Raw genomic sequence first — 25,281 nt, 5'->3', positions numbered from 1 at the left:
TTTTTGGGACAGAGAGAGACAGAGCATGAACGGGGGAGGGGCAGAGAGAGAGGGAGACACAGAATCGGAAACAGGCTCCAGGCTCCGAGCCATCAGCCCAGAGCCTGATGCGGGGCCCGAACTTACAAACTGCGAGATCGTGACCTGAGCCGAAGTCGGACGCTTAACAGACTGCGCCACCCAGGCGCCCCAAGAATCGGCATTTTAAAAACAAGCTCCACTTGAGACTCACTTCGGGGTGAGCTCAAGGCCTGCTTCCAGTGAGCAGGAGCCCCACTTCAGGCGAGCCCCACTTCTCTCTCTCTCCTTCTGCCCCTCCTGGGATTCTCTTTCTCTGCCCCTTGCTCACCTGGGCCCCCTCTTTCTCTCCCTCTCCCTCTCTAAACAAACAAACAAACAAATAAATAAAAATAAGCTCCAGTGGCAGCGGGTGGCTCAGTCGTTGAGTGTCCAACTTTGGCTCAGGTCATGATCTCATGGTTCCTCTGCTGTCAGCACAGAGCCTTCTTTGGATCCTCTGTACCTTGCCCCCCACCCCTTTCCCACTCATGCTTTCTCTCCCCAAAATCAACAATAAATAAAAAAAGCTCCAAATCCAGAAACATATAGAGAAAATAACACACCACAACCAAGTAGGATTTATCCCAGGTGTGCAAGATTGTGTCAACACATGAAAATGAGTTAACGGAACCTATCACATCAATAGGCTAAAGTAAAACACGTGATCATATTGATCCACGCAGGAAAAATATCTGACAAATCTAACACCCATTTATGATAAAAACAAATCTAAGTAGGAAGAGAGGGGAACTTCCTCAACTTGGTAAAGATCATCCACAAAAAAGCTACAGCTCATGTGACTATAATAGTGCGAAACATGAAGCTTTCCTGCTAAGATCAGGAATTTGGCAGATGCCCCCTCTCTCTGCTTGTTTACAAGTCCTAGCTACTGCAGGGAGACAAGAGAAGGAAAAAAAAGGGACACAGGTCAGAAAGGAAGAAGTAACGCTGTCTTTGTTCACAGAGAACGTGATCACCTCTGTAGAAAATCCTCAAGAATCGACCCCCCCCCCCCCCCCGGCATCCTGCATCGGGCATGAGGAGGGAAGAGGCTGAGAAAGGAAGAACAGCAAGTGGTCTTGTGGTGTGGAGGATGCACAGGAATACAGCCCAGGGTGTCTGGAGCAGGCCCGAGCCCCTCACCTGGAGGCCTTGGCCTCGTGAGTCTGGACTCACCTGGAGGAGAGGCCCGCCCTCCTGGGAATCTCCCGCCAGGCCTCCGCTCCAGGTTTCGACATCGCCCTTTCTGGTCTTGCCTGTCACCAATTTACGAGGCTGACTCAGGGCTTTGCTGTCTTGGCCCAGCTCCAGGAGGCCCCACATGGCACCACTTGCCCCACCCCACAATGGGAGGGCTTCGCGTGTCTAAGCCAGGACCTCTTTGCCTCAGCTAGGTAGCTGTTAAGCCCCACAGCCTAGATCTGCCTGCCTTGGGCTCAGTCCCATCAGAGCCGAGCAAGGGTGAAGAGGGTTCAGAGCAGGTGGGAGGTGTGGCCAGCAAGGATGAAGCCACAAGCAGGGGAAGGGAAAGGCACTGAGAGGGGTGCAGGGGGGCTGAGGGGCTCAGGTAGTGGTGCGTTTGGAAATGGACAGGCCGCATCCCCTCACCCACTTCCCAAGCCCACCTACCTGAAGCAGGGTCTGCCTCAGCAAGGACAGTAAAGTCAATGACACGGGAGGTGAAGTCGAAGGCTGTCTGTTGGCCGTCGTGGACCACCGAGATGCAGTGGCGGTCCCCATAGCTGGCCCGCGGCATGCCTCCCTGGAAGATGGTGAAAGGCAACCTGGCGGGCACAGAAGAGCCGTGGGGTGGGCTGGGGCTCCCAACAGTACCTCAGCCACAGGCTGAGCTGACAGCTTAGACTTTCCAGGGATCAGAGTGGCAGGACCAGGGAGGGAGCCCAGTCTCAAAGTAAGTGCTCATTCAAGGTCCCCAGAAGGGGTGGGGTGGACCGCCCTCTCTTCCTGACTGCAATAACCCAGGAGAACTTGGGGGTGAGGTGGGGGCACCCAGGCTGGGGTTCCTGAGCCTCTGTAGCCACTCCTGCTTTACCCCGGGTTCCACCCCCAGCCCACCCTGTTTATGCGTCAGGTTTCCCTGTAGGTCTCTGAAGAAACAGGTCTCCTGCTGAAACAGAGTCTGAAAACGGCTGATCTGAATCATCTTTCCGGGAGGGTGGAGGGAAAGGTCAGAAATGTTTGCTCAGGAATTAGCCATGAGAGGTATGAATGAATAGCCCTCTCTCCCTTTGCTGGCATCTGAGACACCGATGTGGGACCCCCAAGGCACTCCCTAGGCACCGCCTCCCACAAGCAGAGGCCAGAGTAGCCCCTGGGAAGGCTGCTGAAAGGGAGGACAGAGCACTGATACCTACCCCTGCTTGGTGATCAGCCAGAAGATTTTGGTAATAGCTTTGCAAGGAAAAGGACCTACAAGACAAGGAACCAGCTTGAATGGGCCCTCCACCCCTATGTCCATAGGGCCCAGACCCTTCATGCCCATACCCATGCAGCAGATTGCATAGGAGTCTTGCTCTGAGCAGTCCCTCGAGAAAGCCATGACGGGCATCTGAAAATCTGCTGCACAATTTTGGACAGAGCCTTCACTTCTCTGGGCCCCAGTTTTGCTTCTAGGAGTTGGGCACCTACACCCGAATGTGGGGAAGACAGACTGGGAACAGAGGACACTGCTTTGCAAGTGACAGGGCAGGGCCAGGCCCCATTAGGCGGACGGAGCACTGACCGTAAGGCACACAGTTGTGCAGGGGCTCCGAGTGCTGGGTGTCGCTGGACACAGGCCACTGGCAATAGCTGCCGTCGGAATGGCAGCTGACAATCAGGTGGCCGTCCCGCTGCCAGCAGACGTTCTCCAGTTGCTGCAGAGGAGGAGAGGGAAAGCGCGCAGGCTGGGGTCAGGGTGGAGGTCCTGTGCCCGCAGGTCTCAGCATAAGGGCTTTAGGTGATTCGGGGGCCTGAGAGCGCCACGCGGCACCCGCCACCATCCCAGGCGCCGCCTACCTGGCTGCTGAGGAAATGGCCAAGCACGCAGCTGCCCCGCAGGTCCCAGACAACGATGAGGCCGCGGCTGTAGCCGATGAGGACCTGGTTGGGGTCGCGGGGGTGCTCCTGCAGAGCTTCCACCATCTCGAACACCCGCCGGTGGCGGGCGTCCTCGGGCAACCTGGCCGAGGGAAGCACTGTGAGCCCACGCTGCTGCCACCAACAGGGCAGGACGGAGCATGTGGCACAGTTGCTCACGGCGTGCAAGTGCCAGCGTGGGAAGATCGCAGGGAGAGAGAAGCCATGCGCACAAGAGGACAAGGATATATAGAAACCTATATATCCTGTATGTCCATCCACAAACGCAGGCGGTTACACTACTACGAAGAAAGGCAAGGCAGTGGCTTCCAGAAGAGTTGATGCGGTGGCTGCCTCGGGGGAAGGAGGGACTCGTGACTGGGAAGGACAGCGGGGGCTCCTGGGAGGCTGGCAAAGGTCTATTTCTTTGTCCAGGGGGTGGCTACAGGGACGCTCACTTTACGAGAATCCATTAAACCGCACATTCATACTTAGTGCGTTTCTGTAGAAGTGGTATTTCATAAGGAAACAGTTTTTAAAACCCACAAAATAAAACTCCCTACATTAGGTTGGTCTGGCCTTGAGTCCTGTCCCCCTCCTCCTTCTCTGGGCCCGGAATGCTGACGTGAAGTCTGGAGGTGCTGAAGCCAACAGAAGACCACAAGGTGGCAGGCCACGGACCAAGAACCCACACCAAAGAGGGAGAGCAGGAAACACAGACACCTGGACCCCTCTCTGCCAACCCAAGCCAAACCTCTTTTCATTTAGAACAGGATTTACACTGGTAGGAGGGGCTTCCCGGGGCACTCAGGCTGGGGGAGGCCCCCCCGCAACTAGACTCCCACCAGCACAGAGTCAGGTGGGTGCCGGCAGGGCCACACGTGAGGAACAGGTCCTCCTGCTGTCCTGGCCACAGACGGGGCGCCCAGGCTGAGAAGCCGCCATGCCTGCTGACCCGCAAACAGTCCTGCTCTGACCGTGGTCGTGCTGCCCTGACGCTACCCTGCCGGGTGGGAAAGACAGACGTTTGGGCTCAGGCGGAGCCAGCCCCAAGTATGAATCCTCCCAAACCCAGCGACACTCTTCCTTGGACAGTGGGCCCTGAGCGATGTGAGCACGTTGGAAGGCCAGTCCTTTCGGGACCAGGGTCCTGCTCGCTTGAGCCTGAAGCAGCCCCACATCCCAGGACCCCGGCCTCCTCTCTGTCCCGTGAAATGGCAAAACATTCCACCACTGCCAGTGCTTCGTCTCCTCCTCCTTTGGACCCTGGCACTCTCTCTCCACACCTAGACCTGATCTGACTCCCTCTCTGTTGCCAACATCATCGTCATGGAGCAAAGCCTCCAGAGTGATCCGAAGAAACCTACAGGCTTACGGCTGTCCAAGAGCTTTGGCCATGGGGCCTGCATGCAAACGAAAACTTAGCACGGACGCCAAAACATAAATCTCACCAGGAGTTGCCCCACCTGACGTGGCAACACGAGGTTTGGGCCCCACCTGCCCCCCTGCGGAGCCCCTGGGGTTTTGAAATTCACATGATCAGCGTGAAGACTGCCGGACTGAGACTTGGTGACATTACGAAATCATTTTGAGCATCATTTTCCTCACCTTTAAATGAAATGACAGGTTACCCCCAAGACTCCTCAGAGTACTATGGTGCTAACACATTATGGGACGAGAGTCTCAAGTTAAGGGACAGGTTGGGGGCTGAGAGTCTCTTCTCCCCTCCCCGTAGACTTCCCAGGAGAGAAATTATGAGCTCCCGAGACACTACTGGGACTCAAGGGAGAAGGCCACGCTCAGCTGGAGGGAACAGCTTCCTAATGGCACAAGGTGTCCAGCTCACCCTTGCAGCACAGCGTCCGAGCCGATGGTCCGGTCCCCCAGCGTGCGGAAGGCCGGCAGCTGCACCGCAAATACGGTGCCACTCTCGGTGCCCAGGTAGAGGAGCTCGCGGGAGGAATGAGGCAGGACCACAGTGATCTGTGTGGCACTGGGGGCGGCCCTGAGGACGAGAATGGCTGCCTGTGAGCTGGCTGCCACTCAGGCAGGGGAGACCCTGGGGTTAGGATCCCCGACTCCCGGCTGCCCTCAGCAGTCCTGGGAAAGGCCGTGGCTGGGGAAAGCGGGCCCGTGAGGTCCTTTAACGGGGTTTGATGGTGTCTTGGGCCAGGACAAACATTTTGAGTGTCTCCTGCCAAGACAGAAGACAGATGGTAGAGAGCTTGGGCTAGGAGGCAGAAAACCCCCCCCCAGAGCCTCCTGTGCAGACGGCGTAGGCGTGGAGGGCCCTGCTCCTCCAGAGCACCCGCATGTGGGGATGTGTTGGCTCAAACAACTGCCAGGACCACCAAGGGCTCCACAGGACCTTCACAGGGTGATTCCACCCAGGAGTTGGGTGCGCCGGTCAGGCTGGCCGGGAGAAGACGGGTACCAGGTCCTTACCCTGGGGGGCCACGCAGCGTGAAACTCTCATCTTCCTGTAGCTCTGACACCCCGCCTCTGACCTTCAGGCTCCACAGGTGGAGGCTGTTGTCGTCCAGCAGGGTGACCAGCTGGCACTAGGGAGGGAAGGGGACAGGAACCAGGAGTGTGTGGTGTCGCTAACCAGGGAGGGCCAGCATTCACTGGGGTCCTTCACACTGGGGTGGCCCACCCCACGCCGGTTGATTCAGGGAGCCCCAGAACCAAAAGACCCCTGGCTGCTCTTAGGGTGGTCTGTGAACCGCAGCTGGGGGAAGGGAGGTGGTCCCAGGCCCTCCTGTCAGAACCAAACCCACGACTACTAAACGCCTGCCTCTCCCCACCCCTTCCAGGTGATGTGAGAGTAGGAGGATGCGGAGGGCCCCCTCACCTGGCCAGGTAGGAAGTAGATCTGCACCACAGCGTTGTTCTCCCGGTGCAAACCCATGAACTCCACCCCTGGGGCACCATAGCTACAAGTGGCAGGCTCAGGAAAAGCTCCAGAAGGCAGGACACCACCCCTTCCCGCCCAAGGGCCAGGACCTCTGGGCCCACGTGGCAAGGAGTGTAAATACCTCAGCATCACAGAAGGGCTTGCCCTCCTCCCAGACGGCAGTGACCGGGGCCTTGGGTTGGGAGGAGATGGCAGTGGCCCTGGCCCAAGGGCCCTTGGCCAGTGGTGATGTCACCCCGAGGTGGAGCCAGCTCCAACCAGGGAGAACTTTTCCAGCCAGGCAGGTGTGTGTGTGGGGGAGGGGTGGGCAGACACCCTAGGATGGTGAAGATTTATCCTGGTAACTGTTGGGCTGCTTCCTACAGTGCCCTCCCCCCCCGCCTGAGCTGCAACAAACCCATCAGCTACCACAAGGTGGCACCTGAGAAAAAGACAGGGCACCCCCATGGGTCCACCCCAGCAGCTGTGGCACCGGGGATTGGTAACCAGGATGTGGCTGTAGCCTGGCAATGATTAACCAGCTGAGGGAGTGCTATCCGCCACCTCCAGCCTAGGCCAGCCCGCTAGAGGTGTCCCCGCCTCCCCCGCCCCTGCTGCATAAGAGGAACAGGAGGGAGCCGCAGCCTCACTGGAGGCTCCAGCCAGGCTCCCCATGGGTGGTTCCCCATCTCCCAGTACTCCCACGTCCCAACTGGCTCAACTCTAGGGACTCAGGGGGGATTTGGGGCTGGGGAAGTTCCCAGACTTGTAGTCCAGGCCAGAGGACCCAAGCGGTGATTCTTCATCATCCTGGAACCCTCGGGCTTGCCTCTGAAACGCAGAGGCCCCCGCAGCCCAGAACCAATGCTTTGGATAAAATGTGGCCCTTTCAGACCAATGTTCTGCCAACCAGGAGTCAGTTCTACTCTCTGATGTGCCTGTGTGTACATGGCAGGTATGCACGGTTGGAGAGAATCTGGAAGGCTTAGCACTGCTCTTCAAACCCAAGGACACCCTGGTTTGGACAGCACCCTGGGCCTGCTACCCCAGGTCTACTAAGTGGGAGAAAGGAAAACAAAACAAAAAACTTGACTCCACCTCCGGCATTTGGGGCTGACTCCCAAGAGGCTACGCAAGAGGGTTCCCCAAGAGGGAACATCCCAGTACCAGGAGGGGTCATCTACAACTGACTTTTGTTTGAATCCCACCAACGCCAGGGACCCTCCCCTGGTGGGAGCTGGGAGGACGAAAGGATACAGCTTGACGGCTCCGGAGCGGGTGCCAATGGCCAGGATGCGCAGAGACGGGCTGTAGCCAAGGGCGCTGGGCTGGTGTGGGAAGCCATGCTCCACAGTCTGCAATGAGAACCATGTGGGTATGGAACCTGCAGCCATGTCCCCTCTGCCCCGCCACGGCTGGGGCACCAGGGCCGGACAGAGGAGCTGCAGCACAGAGCCACCTCCAGCAGGAAGGAGAAATTCAGTCACGTTCAGGTTCCTACCCAGATACCTGAGTGCTGAGTCAATCCCAGACCCGTTTGTGACCCAGTCTTAGGCCCTGGGGCCAGCCCTGGGAGCGCATTCTCCCCCGATACCACACTGGCCACTCGATGCTTTCCAGGAACTCTGACTTGGTTCCTCCACCACCCATACTGTGGGTGACTGACCCAGTCCTCCTGTGGGGGGTAAGGGAAGCTTTGGGGGAGGCTGCCACAATGGACCAGATGGCTCGGGAAGCCTGGTTGTACCACAGTCTGGGGCAGTCCCAGGGGCTAGACAGAACCCCCCAGTAGCCTGTCCTAGCTCTGGGCCATCCGAGGCTCCTCCGGGGCCAAACACCTGCTCTCTTGCAAGTCTTTCTGTCGTGAGGTCTCTCCACTATCTTTCCAGAAAAGAAGCTTCTAGAGTTTTGTTGCAGACACATGCTTTTGCTCATTTCTTCTTATAGAAATAATATACATTATAAAAAACTTGGGACATATGAAGGAGTTTGAAAAGGAACACAAAAATCACCCATGCTCCCGCAACCAGAAGTGACCCTTGCTAACATCTGTGAGTCTTTGTGTTGCGACTGTACACGTGTTTGTCTCTACTTAATACAAAGACCTGACTGGGGTTGTGCCACACGGATATATACGGACCTGCATAGCTTTGTCGCCCATTTGTCCGCCTGTATGTAGCGGGCCCAAACCGTCAAAGGCACTAAAGTAACTTTTAAACGGCTAAGGACTATTCCCTACATAAAGGTGCCCTAACTCACAAGGCTTTAGTTGTTGAACACCTTTGTTTCTGTGGGTTTTACAGTTGCCAATCAGTTGCACTGACGACCTTTCTTGGACTCCTACCTTTGCTTACCACTTGGAGTATTTCTTTAGGCAGAGGTTCCAGTTCTGGAACTCCAGGTTTAAAAGGCATGGGTGTATACACTACAGATCTGGGTTGATAAACCATCTTCAGGGAGGTTTTTGGTTGTTTTTCTCCACCAGCCCTCCCCACCCCCCACCCCAGGGGATGCCGAACCTGTAGAGCTAGATCAGAGCAGGGCAAAGGATGCCAGGCAGCTGCTTTACTTTTCGTTTTTTAAAGCAATGGAGACTCTGCCCTGCAGAGAAAGGTTGTACCAGTCAGGCGGCTCTCCTTAGGCCCAGGGTCCTCCTCTAGGCTTCCCTCAGCTGTCCCATCAGGCCTCAAAGGAGCAGAAAAGGAGAAGTCCTGACGACGGTGGGCATGATAGTTTAGTAAACTCAATGCTGCCTGTTGGCTCATCCAGTCCAGGACGGTGGTTCACAGAAGGAGGCCCTGAGCTGGGGCAGGCCAGGAACAAGAGCTCCACGGAGTCTCTATTCTGGGGACACATAAGTGGAAGGGCCCCCCAGGTCTGGCTCTTTGCCAGGAACTAGTCTGCCCTACAAATGGCTATACCTGGAAGGGATGGCCTGGAGAGCAGAAGTGACCCAGCTGGAGCCCCCCTAGCCAGCCCAGGTCCCAATTCAGCTATGTAAAAAATGCAGCGCCTGGAAAAGCCTTGGGGAGATAGCAGAGTGTCTGGAATGTAAACATTTCCCAGGAAAAGGGGGGGGGGGCAGGGCATGTGATGGTGTTTGCGGGACAAGCTCCCCCAGAGCCCCCTTCCGGCCTCAGCCAGTCTCAGATTGCTGGGGCCTCAGGAAATCAGCAGCCAGGGCTTGAGAAAAGTTTCCTGGGACGGTAGCATTTTTCGATCATCCCAATCAGCAGGAACACAAGGCCAAAGCCTCTGGAATTTGGAGGAGTCTGGGGAAAAAGTCCTGCAGGAAGGAGCCCTGTGCCCAGGAGGAGACCCGCACTGCCAAGTAGGACAGCTGTGAGCTGCACGGAGATACGGAGCATTTGTAATGTGGCCAGTGCCACCAAGGAACAGAAGTTTTCATTTTAATTAAAAAAAAATTTTTTTAACGTTTATTTATTTTTGAGAGAGAGAGAGACAGAGATGGAGTGCGAGTGGGGGAAAGGGCAAAGAGGAGACACAGAATCTGAAACAGGCTCCAGGCTCTGAGCTGTCAGCACAGAGCCCAAAACGGGGATTTGAACCCACAGACCACAAGATCATGACCTGAGCCAAAGTCAGACACTTAACTGACTGAGCCACCCAGTCACCCTTTAATTAATTTAAATTTAAGAATGGGCATACAGTTCAGTCACTGAAAAACTTTCCAGGTGAGTTCTTGGGTTCTAAAGGAACAGGGGCTGGAGTCAGGCAGACCAAGCTGCAAATCTCCCAAACTCTAAGTACAGAGCACACAGTTCCAAAGAAAATTTTGTGTCTGAATTGAAGTATGCTGTAAGTGTAAAATACACTTGGCGTTTCAAAGATTTTGTGTTAACAAAAAACCTAGAAAAACCCTCATTAATTTCTATTGACTACATGTTGAAACAATATTTTGGATGTTTTGAGTTAATAAACAAAATGTATTATCAGGGGCGCCTGAGTGGCTCAGTTGGTTAAGCATCCGACTTCGGCTCAGGTCACGATCTCACGGTTGGTGAGTTCAAGCCCCACATCAGGTTCTGTGCTGACAGCTCAGAGCCTAGAGCCTGCTTTGGATTCTGTGTCTCCCTCTCTCTCAGCCCCTCCTCTATTCACACTCTGTCATGTGCATGCACGCACTCTCTCTCAAAAATAAGTAAATATTTTTAAAAAATTAAAAACAAAATATATTCTCAAAGTTAATCTCACTTGTCTAAAAAATGTTGTAATGCAGCTGCTAGGACATTTTAAGTTACACATGTGGCTCATGTTATATTCCTGTTGGGCCGAGGTGCTGCCCTAGACAATTCTGCCTCAGGATATGGGCAAGAAAGTCAAGCCAAAGAGAAAACAGTGTGCAGCTTTCTTTTTCTGTTAGCCTCTCCAGCCACACGTTATCCTACCAACCCACCGGCGGAAGTTCTCCTACATCCCACCTGACTTAATCCTGCTGGTGGGCCTCTTTTCCTTAATCTGGAGGGAGACAAAGGTTGGACCCATCCTTCAGTCTCTTGTACTTCTCATTTCCCACCGCCTCTCTCTACTGCCTCTGGTCTTCACCTTCTTTTCCATAAGCTGGTTTAGAAAGAATGGGGACTGGGGCGCCTGGGTGGCTCAGTTGGTTAAGAATCCGACCTTTTTTTTTTTAGGCTAATTTATTTTTGAGACAGAGAGGGAGAAAGAGAACGTGCGTGTGCATGAGCACAAGCAGGAGAGGGGCAGAGGGAGAGAGAATCCCAAGCAGGCTCCACATGGTCAGCGTAGAGCCCAATGCGGGGCTTGAACCAACAAATTGTGAGATCATGACCCGAGCCAAAATCAAGTGTCAGGCGTTCAACTGACTGAGCCACCCAGGCACCCCAGCATCCAGCTCTTGATTTCAGCTCAGGTTCATGATCTCATGTGGGATCGTGCCCCGTGTCGGGACGGGGGTTCTCTTGGGATTCTCTCTCCCTCTCTCTCTGCCCCTGCTCTTTCTCTCTTCTCTTTCAAAAAAGATAAACTTAAAAAAAAAAAAAAAAAAAAAAAAAAGAAAGGCAACATCATGGATGGAACTAGAGTGCATTATGCTAAGCGAAATAAGTCAGAGGAAGACAAATATCCTAGGACTTCACTCATATGTGGAATTTAAGATACAAAACAGATGAACATAAAGGAAGCAAAAATAATATAAAAACAGGGAGGGGAACAAACCAGAAGAGACTCTTAAATACAGAGAAAAGACTGAGGGTTGCTGGAGGTGGGGTGTTGGGTAGGGGGATGGGCTAAATGGGCGAGGGGCATTAAGGAAGACACTTGTTGGGGTGGGCACTGGGTGTTATATGTAAGTGATGAATCACTAAACTCTACTCCTGAAATCACTGTTACACTGTATGTTAACTAGCTTGGATGTAAGTTAAAATAGTAATAAAAATAAAAATAAATACATACATACGTATCAAAAAAAGAAAGAATGAACAAATGGGGACTGAGTCAGGCCCACCAGGCTTTGAATCCCCTTCTGCCACTTAAAATGCCTTGGGACTTGGGTGAGCTCTTTGCCTCTCTGAGCCTCGTTTTACGTCTGATAAATGGGAGGATACCTACGACTGCATCGAGCAGGACCACCCGCAGCTTCAACAAAACCCTCAAGAAGACGGTGGCTGGAAGGTTCAGCCCACCCCCCAGAGCACAAAGGCCTTGCCCCCTAGAGCCTGCCTTCCTCCTGAGGCATCAGTCCCTGGAATTCCTCAGGATACCTTCCTCAAGGGATCATGGCTCCCCCAAGAACAAAATGAGGGGAGGAAGCATCACGGTGCCCGTACCTGGGCAGGGACCAAGAGAGTAGGTTCAAATGTAATTAGTGTGGGGACAGGGGATTCCCCAGGTCTGCGGAGGGGTGGGGAAGAGAGGCAAACATGCAAATAAAGCCCACAAATCCCCAAAGGAGGCTGCAAACCTGAGTGCAGGCAGGGGGAGGAGGTGTGGCCCCAGACCCGTTCCAAGAGGCCTGGGGGTCTTGTTGGGAATGGGGAAAGAGGGGGTTTGGATTTGGGGAGAGGACAGAGGTCAGTTAGGGAGGAGCTAGAAACCCAGAGCAGCCTGGCCTCCCCTTTCCTTGGCTGTCCCATCCCCCAACTTCTGACAGCTTTTAAAGACGCAGCCCCCCAGCAGAGTACAAGGTCGATGCGGGGCACAGGAAGTGGACTCAGCCCCAGGGGTGCCCTGCTGTGGGACTGCCAAGGCACACAGCAGCCCTGAATCATCCCTCCACCCAGGACAAGGGGTGGGAAGGGGCCTCAGCCTAGGACAGCAGAGGCCTCCAGCTCAAATTCAAGCTGGGAGGTTGCCCCAAAGCCTGACAGCCACTGATGCCAGCCTCCCCTACCTCCTGAGCTCAGCATCCAGCCTACCTGGCCCTGCCCCTATCCTGCTACCTGGCTCAGGTGACCTCTGCCAAGGGAGGAGAGAACAATGAACTCTTTTGACAGCAGTTGGGAAAGGAGAGATTTGTAGGAGCCGCCAAACTGCAACATTAGCCTAGTGCAAGGAAGAAAGCCCCGTCTGTCTCTTGCTGGCTCCAGGACCCCATTTCAAGTTCTCGGAAGGGAGAGAGCAAAGGCTGTTGGTCAGAGACAGTGGGGGCCCTTCATCTTGTCCTCAGTGAGGGAGGACGCGGGCCAAGATCCAGGGCCTAGGATCTTACTGGGGGGCTGGAAGGAGGGCTGTCTAGGGCCAGAGGGGTCACGCCCAGCCGCTGGGCTGGGTGGCACTGCCCTGTACTGGGTGTGGTCAGCTCAGATTCCTGGCGGTGGCAGCAACCTGGCCCTCCCTGTGTGGCTGTCACCTGACACCAGGGGCCCAGCCACAAAGAAGCCAAGACAAAACAACCTGGTCCTGGACAGGGGCAGCCGGTCAGGAACACACTGTTTGTTCAGGGCCTGGGGGTGGGGGGAGTGTGGGCGGGCTGGGCAGGAAGGGTGCAGAGCCGTTATCAACGGCTGGTTTCACCAGGGGAGGGAGGGGCCTCAAGTGATTTCCAAGGAAGGAGTTTCACTATGGCATGAAGTTTCTGTCCCCTTGGCATCACTTCCTCCCCACTGACATGTCCAGCAGGCTCCACAGTCCCCTCATCTTGTCCTCGATGGCTCAGAAGACTAGGTCAAGGGAAAAGAAACTGAGGCTTGGGAGGTGAGGCCGCCACCCTCAGGGGCCAGCTGGTAGGTAGATGGAACCGGGGGGACCTTGTTCCCAGCCGGCGCTACCACTTGCCATATACTCAGGCTGTGCAAACCCTAGAGGCCTCAGTTTTCTCACCTGCAGAATGGGAACGCCACCAGCTGTGAGGCACCGGTCATGAGGATGGGGTGAGGCACCAACTGTGTACCAGGCACCATTCAAAGCCATTTAACTTGCTTAGCATGCCAACCTGGATGTAGAGACTATTACGATGCCCGCTTTATAGATGAGGAAATTGAGGAGCCGAGAGGGTAAGTAACGTACGTGTCTGCAGTGACTTAGTGAGAAAGCGGCACAGCTGGCATCTAGACTCGGGCTATCTGGCTCCAGCCTCCCTGCCCCTAACCACGGAACCACCCAGCCCCTTAGCTGGTTGGCTGAGGGTTCAGAGAGTCCATCTACAGGCACAGCTCCTTCCCAGAGACCACCAGTCTGGTCTGCACACTGCTTGCTGCACCAGCCGTAGGCACCCTTCAGAGGGCCCCTCACCTCCGTGTTAATAAGACCTGCACTGATGGGCCACCCAAGGCTCAGAACTCCAGCTCTGTGCATCCATCCCCCTGTGTGCGGACACCCAAGGCTTCCAAGGTTCCCCAAACTCAGTCTCGGGCCAGAGAAGGCCCATAGGGCTGTGCTCTGAATCCCTAGCCACCAGCCACGCACAGCCTTGCAACTTAGACCTTAACTCATTTAACCTTCCCACCAACTCTCTGGGGTAGCTCCTGTCGTCTCCCCTGGACAGATGAGTGAGTTGCCCAAGGTCACTCACCTGGTGAACCTTGACACTCAATTCTGGGGCTGGCACCACTAACCCCTGGACCAAACTGCCTCTCAATAAATGGATAACCGTTGTTACTCTGTCCAAATTAAACGTATCACTTTCCCTTAACCTGCTCCTCACCTCTCCTGGGCTCCCCACCCCAGTGCCTGGCACCATTAACCGCCCGGGATGGCACCCCCACAGTCACGCTGGGCACCCACCGCCCTTCCCTGCCCCCCTTACTCCTACACCCCCATTGAGCACCAGGCCTCATGCCCTAAATAGTTCTCTAATCCAGCGGTCCTCAGCTAGGGGCCACTGGGCAGTGTATGGAGACATTTCTGGCTGTACATCTTGGGAGAGCAGGGCCAGGCATGCTGCTAAACTGTTCTCACCACATAGCCAGCCCCAAATGTCAAGAGGGAGGAGGTTGAGAAGCCCTGTTCTATTCACACCTGTGCCCCCTCCCTCCTCCAACGGCCCAGGCCTCATCCAATCACTGCAATGCTTTTCTGAGGGGAAAAAAAAAAAAAAAAGTTCTTTTCTAAACTGTAAATGGGATCGCTCACTGTCCTGCTAAAAACCCACCACAGCTATGGTGTGTTGGGCCCTAGATTCCCAGGTTCCAGGCTCCCTCAAGCTGACTCCAGGGAAGCCTGGGGCCCGGGAGGGGCTGGCATGGGTGGGACCACCCAGGCTTCCAAATATTCCAGGATCTGGCCTCATCCCCCATTCCCAACCCTTCAGGGTCCACCACTCACTCAGTGTCTAGATGAGACTAAACCCGCCCACATCCCCCCCTCCCCCTTCCTCTTCTAGTCCCAGGAAGTGGAATTTCTTTCAGACCATCAGTTCCTTCCCTCTTTCCAAACTATAAAAGTCCTGGAGGGCAAAGATGTTATCTGAGATCCCCACAGCCCCAGCCCTGGGCAGTAGTGCTCAGTGCAGGTTTCTAGCAAGTGCATGTAAGAAGGAAGGGATTCAAGGAGCCTCCTCTCTCCCTCTCCCCAGCCAGGCCTAGGGGATGGGGCAGCCAAGTTTTGTTTTTTTTTTTCAACATTTATTTATTTTTGGGACAGAGAGAGACAGAGCATGAACGGGGGAGGGGCAGAGAGAGAGGGAGACACAGAATCGGAAACAGGTTCCAGGCTCTGAGCCATCAGCCCAGAGCCTGACGCGGGGCTCGAACTCCCGGACTGCGAGATCGTGACCTGGCTGAAGTCGGACGCTTAACCGACTGCGCCACCCAGGCGCCCCAGGAGGCAGCCAAGTTTGAAGGCCACCAGTTGTGGGGCACTGGTTGCGGGGCGGGGGGAGATGATTCCTCTGCCCCAGCCCCACCCCAGCCCCACCCCAACACACAGTTGGAACTTGGGGCAGGGGTTCCTCCCTCTGCTGAGCCTGTCTGTCCGGTTTCTACTAGAATTGGCCACCTTTTTGGGGTGTGAGATCTCTCAGTGTCATCAGGGGCAATGGAGGCATACATAGGTCACCCAAGCCCCAAGGTGGGTGCTGATGTTCTGAGACCCACCCCCCCCAACTCACGGGTTACTTCCTTCGAACCAAGGGTGGCAGGCCCCCAGGGGCCCCGAGATCCCACATTCCCAACACCTGTACCCCGTTTCCCACGGCCCAAAAATCCTGCCCACAGCTTCCTTCTGACAGTGGGAGGAGGTGCTCGTTTAGGGAAGCCCTCATCCCACAGGGGGGTGGCCTCACAGCAAAGCTCCATCATGACACCTGCCACAGGTCAAGAAAATCAGAGGAAAATGGCAGGACACGTGGGGACTGCCACCAGCCTCAAACAAGCCCCTGGGAACTCTCTCTCCCTGGGAGGCAGCCTCTGAAGACAGACAGCAGCTAGTGTTCCTGGACCACAAACTGTTTAACTCCATATAATCCTTGTAACATGTCTACGACGTGGGTGACAGGCACAGGGTCACCCAAGTGCTAAGTGGCCAAGTGAGATTTGAAGCCCCATCCATCAACACGTCCCAGAGGAGTCCCGGCGCCCCTGAGGAGCAGAGCACCATGGTCCTCCGCTTCCTGCAGTCCACCTGGTGGGGCAGAGGGAAGCTCAGGCACGCAGGCCACGGGCCCAGATCAAAGCAGACATAAGAGAGGCTAATTACCCCGAAACAGGAGCAGATTGCTAGGTGGCTGCAGAGCTAATAAACCACGTTGTGCTCCTCCTGTTTACAGGGCAGCTCTGGCCTTCTCAGGCACCAGCCACCCTGGGGAGGCCCTGGGGAGCTTCTGGGACCTCAGGAGCAGCAGGTTTGGGGTTGGGGCAGCCAAATGCCAGCTGTGGCACATTGTCCCAGGCGCCTCTCCCCGCTCACCCAGGCCTAGAGCTGCCACAAGGAGCTGTTGCGTTGGGCCTATAGGGACAGCTGCATTTTCCTCTGGGGGCAACGTGAGGAGAAAGGGGACAGCCACAGCCTGTGGTCACTGCCCAAGGGACCTGGCATTACGGGAACATAGTTACACCTTGCAGGGTTCAGCCTCCTTTCACCTTTCTTGTCCCTAAGCATCCTCAACAGCACCGTGAGGAGAGAGGCTGTTTTATCCTTATTTTACAGGTGGGGAAACTAAGGCTAGACGAAGCAGGGTGATTTGCAGAGGTCACACAGCCAAGGGCACTCGGGACAGGGAGTCCTGATGCCTGGGCATCCCACTGCCCTTTCCCAGGAAAGCCTGCCAACTGGACCCCACTTCCAGAGTCAGATTCCCAAGGGGGACTGCAGGCAGCACCAACTGAAGTACCTTAATCCAGGTAAAGGCAAGCTGAGTGCCCCAGCCCGTGGAGGGTGGACAATATGGTGCCTGCCATAAACACCTGGCTGCCTCTCCCACTTCCCCTTACCTTGTTAAACTGGAAAAGGTCCCGCTTGAGCCTCTCCCTCGCAGGGTCATGTCCTGGCCTCAGGAACCGTCTCATCGTGCCTGGTGTGCAGCCTCCTAGCGAAAGAGGAGGAGCCGCTGATCACTAGGGTGAGGCAGACGCACAGCCCCGGCCCCAGCGCCCATCCTGGCTCCCAGGCCCCAGCTTGGCCGGGCCCAGCCCCTCTCCCCGGGCCCACAGCGGCTTCACCGTCGACCCTCCTGCGCACCCGCGCTCCATCTGCAAAGTACAGTCGAGGGACCTCAGGGACTTCTATACCTGGAGGTCCGGGGCTGGTTGAAGCTCTAACGCTTGCTCCGGGCCACCTGTGGCCTTATAAAGCCAGCGGGAGAAGCTGGGGGAGGAAGCCATTTCACCTGGCTTTATAGGAGTCGAGGCCCTGAGGTTAATTAGCTTAATTGTTAACCTGTTTTCTGAAAAACCATAAAAGCCCAGCTAAACAGAAAGGGAAACTTCCCAAGCCTCTCTCAAGAGAGCCAGTTGGGAGGCAGAAATACAAAGGCTGTCCACCAGGGCTCCCAGACCAGAACCCAAACAGGGGCAGGAGAGAGGCCCGGCAGCTATCTCTGGGGGCCAGCACCCCCCGGGCAGACCCTTCCTGCTGACCGCAGGGAAGCCTCTCCCACCACAACTGGCAGGAGCCTGAGTGGGTGACGTGCAGGGCACACAGTCAGAGGCCACTGGGGTTTCGGAAGCCGCAGCCCTCGACCTGGGCTTCCCGGCTGCATGCCTCCCGCCCCCCATCTCTGGCCATCCCGGTCCCAGCTCCCCTGGGCTCTAATGGGGTGCACCGTGACTCCCTTTCCCATGGGCCTAAGTGGAGCCTTATCAGAAGAAATCTGTTCCCAATAAAGAAACCAGCTCAAGGCCCCAAACCCATCGGCCCAAGCCATCCGAATGTAGAATGCATTCCCAATCCGAGGGCAACTATTTCTGGATCATCCTTGGGGGAAGGGAGAAGGATCATCTTTTCAGTTTCCGGCTTCCAGTAGCACGGCCTCCCACTGACCACAGGACACCAAGGCCCGTCCTCAGGAACACAGGGGCTCAGGCCTACTCGGACACTATAAAGAGACTAAGCAGACCCGGCCCCCGCACCGGAGGAGGTGCAGATAAAGACAGGCCAGTGTAGCATGTGGAGTGAGTTGCCCTGCCAGGGGGCACCAGGCCAGGGTGCGGGTTGAGGGCAGCCCCTGGCCCAGACTGGGGGATCTGACTGGGAAAAGCCCCCGGCCCAGACTGGGAAAAGAAGGATCTGAGACCTGAAGGATGCCCTTTAGTTTCTGGCTTCTCAGGAGGTGACAAAAATTACCCATCAGGCCAGGGCTTTGCATATGAAAAGACCCTGTGTGGTCCAAGACTGGGGGCTCCCTCCAAGGCAAGTGCTTGGCAGAGGGGGGGCGGCGGTGGTGGTCTTCTGGCAGAGCAACCAAGGGCTGGCTATGCTGGGAGGGGTCACCCCACTTGGCATAGACACACATCCTGGGGCAATCCAAACACCACCCCGGCTGGGAACAGGTAAAGACCAGCCCCCCCGAGGGCCATCACCTTCTGGGGGCACCACAAAGACCGCCACTTGCAGGAGGGGGTGGGGTGGATGTGAGAGGTTTGGGCCTTTTCACATTTTGGGGAAGCCAGGGCAGAATGGGGCACCGCAGGTAGCCGGGAAACTGCCAGGTGCCCACGGGCCCCGAGGCCCAGAGCAGGTCAGGGAAGAAACACAGGTAAGTCCTGGAGGCTCTAGGGACCAAGCGTGAAAACACTGCTGGGCCTCCCGGACAAACAGCTGAGCCTCGGCCCCGCATTCCAGCTGTGGGGGAGGGCGGCACAAGCTCATAAATCAGCAGCAGCTCCGCTCCGGGCTCCTGGGGGCGTCCGCTCTCCCCGCCTGGGCCTGGGTCACTGGGTCAGAAGCCAGAGGAAGCCGGGAGCGGTGCCCTGGAGGAGGAGAGGGGCCTGTAGACTCCAGGGGGAGGCTGCTCTGGGCTCTGCCCTGAAGGATCCATGCCGGCTGTGGGGTCAGGACCAGGGGGCACAGGGCCATCTGTGCCAAGGACCCACGCAGGCTCGAGGGTGACACGGCACAGACCCAGGGGGACGAGGTGCAGGGAGGAGGGAGGCAGACAGGATGTGGAAACTGGTGGGAGATGGTTGCCATGCCATCCACCCAAATGCCCCTCAGAACATCTGCTGCATACCAGGCGCTATACCAGACTCCTACGTGTTATTTTTATTACTTTTTAAACAGTTCGCTCAAGTAATCCCTGCTCACTGTAAAACAAAACAACAACAACAACAAAAAACAACCCAGAGGAGAAAATCCTCCCGAAATCCCACTACTCGTAGGCACAGTGGCATGTCGGTACATGTCCTGACCCTTCCTTTCCTTTGCACTTCTGTACAAGGTACACCTAAACCTCATTCCGGATGTTTGTTCACCCTCCACGAGCCCCCCTGAAGTTGAGTGGAATATCTCCACTTGGCAGACAAGGGAATGAAGACCACAGAGGGTGGGGAGCTTCAAGGGCGCTGAGGAGAAACCAGCAAAACTTGGATTTGCCCCCAGGTCTGGCACACTCCAAATCTAAGGACTCTGGGAGGCAGGGAAGGATGGACAGAGGGTGCCTAATTACATTCCTGCAATTAAAAGGCACGGCCACATGCAGACACACACACTCCCACGTGCCTTCAGCTCAGAGCCAACCATGCAGGCGGGGGCTTGGGGGCTTGGGGCCTTGGGGCCTGGTCGCTGCTTGTGAGGTGCCACCTGCTCCACAGTGGGCTGGGACCTCAAGGAAGGGGGTAGGTGAGGCGGGGGGAGCCAGGACCAAGACCAACAGCCACGTCTGTTCCTCACTCTAGCCAACCCCTCAATGTTGCTCCCAACACAGAAATAACTGCCCAGGTCAAGGCATAAAAGGTGCACCCCTTCTTGAAAGGGAACAGGTCTGGGACTGGCTGGATTTACACCTCCAGGCAAACCCTCAGCTCCCCTCACCCCCGATTAGCGGGTTCTCCAGAGAGAAGCTTCAGGAACCCAGACCTGGAGCTTCATGGTATGGGAACAGACCCTACCTACTCAGCCCACTCCTGGGTGGTGGGAAACGGGGGGTGGGGAGGTGCGTAAGGGAAAGAGCCAGGGCTTGGTACCAACAGCCAGGGCTCAACCACCATAGCTTAGTCCCTCCAAGCTGGGTGGCCTCCCAAGGTAGCTTCTCCAGGCCCAGCGAGCTCATCTGCAAAGGGGGATGCACCGGTCTGCTGGCAGGGAGCAGGCATTGTCCTAGGGCTGGGGACACAACAGTGACAAAGACAGACATGATCCTTTATGTCACCAAGTTGATATCTTTGCAGGGGAGACCGTGATGACTCACAAGTTCACAAATCAGTCAGCGGGACAGTTTCAGATAGAGAGCAGGGCCAACAAGGAAACGAAGGAAGGGGACAAGACAGAGTGACCAGGGTGTGGTGGCTGGAAGGACTCAGTGAATGTTCCCGCATCTGGGTCCGTGGGTTTGCTGTTCCTTCTGCCATGGGATGCTTTTCCTCCAGATAGCCCATAGCCCACCCGCTCCCTCCCCTCTACTTAAATGTCCCTTTTGGACATTCTCTTCCCAGCTTTGCTTTGCTCCTTAGCACTGGTCACAGTAAAACAGTCTCCCTACTAATCTTGTTTGTTATCCGGGCGGCCCTCCACAAGGATGAGCCTTCTCATTCTCACTCAGGACTTCTGCCCTCTTTTTCACTGCAGCGCCCCTGCTAAATTGAACGAGCAGAGGTGGAAACGTCTCCACCCAGACCTGAATGATAGGAAGTGGTCAGCCGTGGTAAGGTGCAGGGCGTGTCAGGGGAACGGAACAAGCTTGCATCTTCCAGGAGGATGAAGACAAGCACAGGGGCTGAGTACCGGCAACAGGAGAGATGAAGTGGGTCAGAAAGGGGGGCCTGGCGGGCCACCGAGGAGAGTCTCAGTCCTAGCTCACTGGGAGCCGGCTGACAGTCCTGGGCAGGGTCTGCCTTGGTCTGCCCTCCCCCACCCCACGTGGCCCTGTGTTGGCCAACCCATCTGCTCAGCCCCCCACCCCAAGCTCCATCCACTATGGTCTCCATGTGTGCTTTCATCTGAAATAACCTTCGTGTCCCTCATGCAACACATCAAAAATCATCTAAAAAGCGTTTTCTGAACCCATCTTGACCATTCTCCCCCTCCGCCCTGAAGGCTTGACCACACGTTATGCTAAAACGATCCCTAAAACCACCACGGACAAGGGCACCCATTTAGCTCCTCGAATGTTCTCCCCAGCCTTGTGCTGGTCACTAAGCTATCAGGGAAAATCAGGAGCCACCTAAGGGGCTGACAACGGGGAGCGGGTGAAGCGTGCTCAGCACCACGATGGAAGGCGTATAGTCAGTAAGGGGCAGAAGACAGTGACATGGAAACATGCACACGATGTACCCGAGAGCCAGGTAGACTCTTAAAAATATTTACGTAAGTAGACAACACACTGGCAGGGTTATGGGATTAGTGGAGATTTTTTTTCTTCTTTTGGTTTATCTGCCTCCCAGGCAGGGCAGTTAAGAGGATCACATGTGAGAAGGGGCGAAGGCCCAGAGAGTGGTCAGGTATGAGGGGGCCCCTAAGCTCACAGGAGGCACTCAGTGCCATTGGTGGGATCACTCCTGCTCTCTTGGGGGCTGGGCTCCTCTCCAGCCATGTTAACCTGAACAGGGGAGAAGAGAGAGGCGGGTGGGACCAGCTGGATGACCTTGGGCTTCTGGGTCCCGGGACCTGGGGGTGAAGGACGTTACTACTTTATAGGCCACGCCCAACGGGGAGGCCAAGAAGAGACTGAGGCAGTCACTGGAGACGTGTAAGAAGCTCTGAGTGTCCTCCTGGCTCCCTGCACCAGGGCCGCCACATGGCCAGAGCATAACCCCGGAGAGGGGGCTTTGTAAGGAGAAACACCTCCATCCCCTGAACTCCTAAAGACTGCCCAGCCTCAGTGTCAGTTCCTGCCTGTCGCCCTCTCTGTCCTTGACGGCACTAAACTCCAAGCATCCCTCCTGGCTCTGCCCCCTGTTCCATTGGGTGCGGGCACTCAGGCTTTGGGGCTGGGCCATGTGAAGCTTGCTGACTGATGGCTGAGCCGTCTGTGTTGGGGGGCGGGGGCTGATTCTTACCCATTTTCCACACAGGTCTCTGCCTCATGTGTGGAACCAGCCTGTGAGTTCCCTGCGGGCAGCTGACCCGGTGATTCCCTTCCTTCCCTTCCTGCTGCTCAAATCACCCAACACTGCCACCGGCCATGAAACATGCCAGAGGCCGGGACTGGTCTCCCCACACCTGATGCACACCCTAGAAAAGACCGGAGAGTGGTCTCTTTGGCAAGTTCACACCCCGGCTTCCCTTTCCGTCCTTGGGGGAGACGCCACCGTCGAGATGCATATGAACCCTGCATCTCAGGACCTCAGTAAAGAGACCAGGAGAGGCAGAGACAAAATAACCGAATGGGGCAGGCTTGTCTTGGCCCCTATCTCTAAGCAGATCTGATTGTGCTCGCAGGGAGGCAAAAGGGGGTCCCAGCCCAGACTGCTCACCCCACACAGGTGCCGATTGCCCAGAGGCAGAGGCTTGGCCAAGCTAAGCCCGTCTGTCACGAACGTGTGAGATGGGACCTGAGAAGGTCCCTCAACAGCCTGGTCAGCTCCAGTGATCTGCCAGGAGACGCTATGCCCAGGGGCAGGGCTCTGGACACCTAGGCCCGAGGGAAAGAAGGCCCCGGTAGCCACACTCAGCACCTGGCTAAGTTCCCCATCTCCAGGAGCACAAACAGCATGAGCTGGAGTCCCAAGCTCTCCTCTCCTTTCCCCTTTGTCTGCGCTCCCCACAACCCCCTGCTGCTGCAGAGGCTACCCTTCCTTCCCCACGAGGGCGACAACGACATCCTGTGTGAGGCCCGCGTGTGGCTGTGTCCTTCCGTCTGCCGGGTGTGAGTAAACCTCCTACCAAGGGGAGCGGTGGGGCAGGGCTCTCACCGACTGGGGCAGTTGTCTGTGCCAACTGAGATACCCAAGGCTGCTTTGCCGGCGTCCGTGTTGCCCAGGGAAACCCAATCTCCCAGAGGCACCAGACAGTGCCCTGGCCAGCAGCTTAGCAACCACACCTTGGCTGAAAGGGCGCGGGGCTAGGTGGGAGGTGGGACTAAGGAGAACACCCAGAGAGGGGACAGAAACCAGAGGGTTGTCACCTCTGGTGTTAGGTAATAACAAGGATCGAGACCCAAACCGTGACCAGATACCATCGGAAGCACTCCACCTGCATCATCGCATGTAACTCTATCACTTATGGAATAACCCATTCGGAGAGATATCAAACCCAAGCAGTTAGTGAGAGTACCAGCCCCAATCTGAGCTCCAACCTGACTGCACCACCCTCTGTCTGCCAAGTTCAGGCCCCTCGAGCAGGGCAAAGCCTGGATGGGACAACGTGGGTCAGTGGCCAGAGCCTCCCCGGCTGGGCCCAGAGCAGTCGCAACCCCCACCCCCATCCTAAGGAGCCACAGGCCAATCCCACAATCCTGGGAGGGCCTTCCTGCCGCACCCAGGGCTCCTCCTAGAGGGTTTCCCTCCCGGAGGATGGGGTGGGAAGTCGAAATGCATGCATTCCCTGAACACATCCCCATTCTGGAGGCCTCAGTCCCTTTCTGCAACCCAACATCAGACTTTCTCCAAGGAAGTGACAGACTGGAGTTGGCCAAGCCTGAGGAGGAAAGCCATTCTGGGGTGGGAGGTGGCCTGCCTCATCCTCTCAGGCCCCATTCCACAGCCTCCTGCTTGCCTCAAACCTTGAACAGCTGACGCAAGGAGGTCCCAAGAGAGGTCGGCTCCAGGAGAAAGGGACAAGCCTGTCCTGTCCATGGCTGGATCCCCAGTGCTCAGTGCCCGCCGTGGAAGACGCTCCGGTGTTATTTGAAGAACTCCCTCACCTCCTGCAAGTCTGTGCTCAAACGGGCGCCCTCGCCACCTCTCCAAGTTGCAACCCACCCCCCACCCCAGTGGTCCCAATCCCCTACTTTTGTTCTTATTCTAAATAATTCGAATCAAGTTTTAACACTTACTTTATTACTTATGCTCGTTTTCTGTCACTCACGCTCCCCACCCCTTACAACGTGAGTCCTGGGATGGCAGAGATCTCTGTTTTGTGTAAGGTTAATGGCTGGTGTCTAAACCACTCTGGGCACATAGAGGCACCAGTAGATACTTATTACCTGAATGAGTAAACAGCTAGGACTGAATAGAGATCAACAAGGCAAAGGTCTTCTCTAGTTGGGAACCACTGACCCCAAGGAGTACTGGGTCCCACAGGGTCCCTCAGGGAACTTCCCCACCCTGTTCTCAAGTCTCTGGGCCAAGGCCAGGGTCATGTAGACATCATGCTTGGCACCCTGCTGGAGATACCTTTGTGGGCCCTGCCTCAGACCAAGGCTCCAAGACACCCCGTAAGGAGGCTCCAAGAATAATATTATTTGCTAGAATCAAGTAGTCCTGTGCCCAGATGTCCCTCTCATCAAACCCTGGGAACACTGAGTCAGGTGTCTTGAGAGAAGGCTCTAGTCTCTGCTGAATTCCTTAAGGGTAGAGTCAGGTACCTAGCAGCTTCCCTGTCCCCACGCCCAGAGGAGCCTCTCCTAGCTCAAGAATTCACTGTGGTTCCTGGGAAGGGGAAGGAGTAGGGTGACTCTTCAAAGTACCAGTTTCCTCTGAGAGGCAGGGCGGGGAAGGAAGGTCACCTCAAAGGGAGCTGAGAAGAGCCCCATGGTGCCAGGGCACGGGGAAGGGAGGGTGTCCCAGGGAACCCTGGGAGCCAAAGCTGGAGGAGTGCAAAAGAGCAAGCAGTACCGATGGCCCCCCCCGGGGACACCCCTCTCTCCTGCCCCATACCCTCCTTCTCCCTGAAGACTGCTCCTGGGAAGGGGAAAACAAAGTTGCCAAACAGACCTGGCACGCCTCGACCCAGGAGGAGCCCTGATTGTGATATCGCCTGGGTGAGATAAGAAGGCTTCTCGGTGCTGAGTACTCAGAAGGAAGTCCAGGTGGCCAGTGCTGCTCACGGCAGCCAACCCAGGAGCAGGGACCATGGGCCTCTTGGGCCTCCACTCAGGTGTCTCAACAGCTGCCCCTCACACTTCTGGAAGGACCAGGAAGGCTGGGGAACCCCACAGGTTTCCAGAGACTTGCCCGGTATGCTTGATGCAGACGGGATAGGAGGGTGGGGGCGTGTTACAGACTGTTTGTAGAAGCTCCACACTTTCTAGCTCCAGGTACCACTTCCTCTATGGGGTGGGGGGTGGGGGGGGG

The 25,281-nt window shown here is 56.1% G+C and overlaps 1 protein-coding gene across 6 annotated transcripts in view; it reads right to left on the bottom strand.

The window, feature by feature from the left end:
* Positions 1–25,281, bottom strand: part of LLGL2 (LLGL scribble cell polarity complex component 2) — a 35,558-nt gene that overhangs the window by 6,572 nt on the left and 3,705 nt on the right. For all 6 annotated transcript variants that reach the window (XM_040456405.1, XM_040456401.1, XM_040456403.1 and 3 more), the window contains exons 2-10: positions 16,885–16,979; positions 7,292–7,389; positions 5,993–6,074; positions 5,584–5,699; positions 4,985–5,143; positions 3,079–3,241; positions 2,804–2,936; positions 2,436–2,490; positions 1,690–1,844 (exon numbers count right to left, since the gene is read on the bottom strand). In XM_040456405.1, the coding sequence (XP_040312339.1) occupies positions 1,690–1,844; positions 2,436–2,490; positions 2,804–2,936; positions 3,079–3,241; positions 4,985–5,143; positions 5,584–5,699; positions 5,993–6,074; positions 7,292–7,389; positions 16,885–16,959 (1,036 nt within the window). In that variant the 5' untranslated portion in view covers positions 16,960–16,979. The remainder of the gene's footprint in view (positions 1–1,689; positions 1,845–2,435; positions 2,491–2,803; positions 2,937–3,078; positions 3,242–4,984; positions 5,144–5,583; positions 5,700–5,992; positions 6,075–7,291; positions 7,390–16,884; positions 16,980–25,281) is intronic.

The sequence above is a fragment of the Herpailurus yagouaroundi genome, unplaced genomic scaffold (assembly GCF_014898765.1).
Source record: "Herpailurus yagouaroundi ecotype Mexico unplaced genomic scaffold, PumYag 217, whole genome shotgun sequence".
Lineage (NCBI taxonomy): Eukaryota > Metazoa > Chordata > Mammalia > Carnivora > Felidae > Herpailurus > Herpailurus yagouaroundi.
The sequence above is the reverse complement of the archived record's forward strand: the minus strand, read 5'-3'. Positions and strand labels throughout refer to the sequence as shown.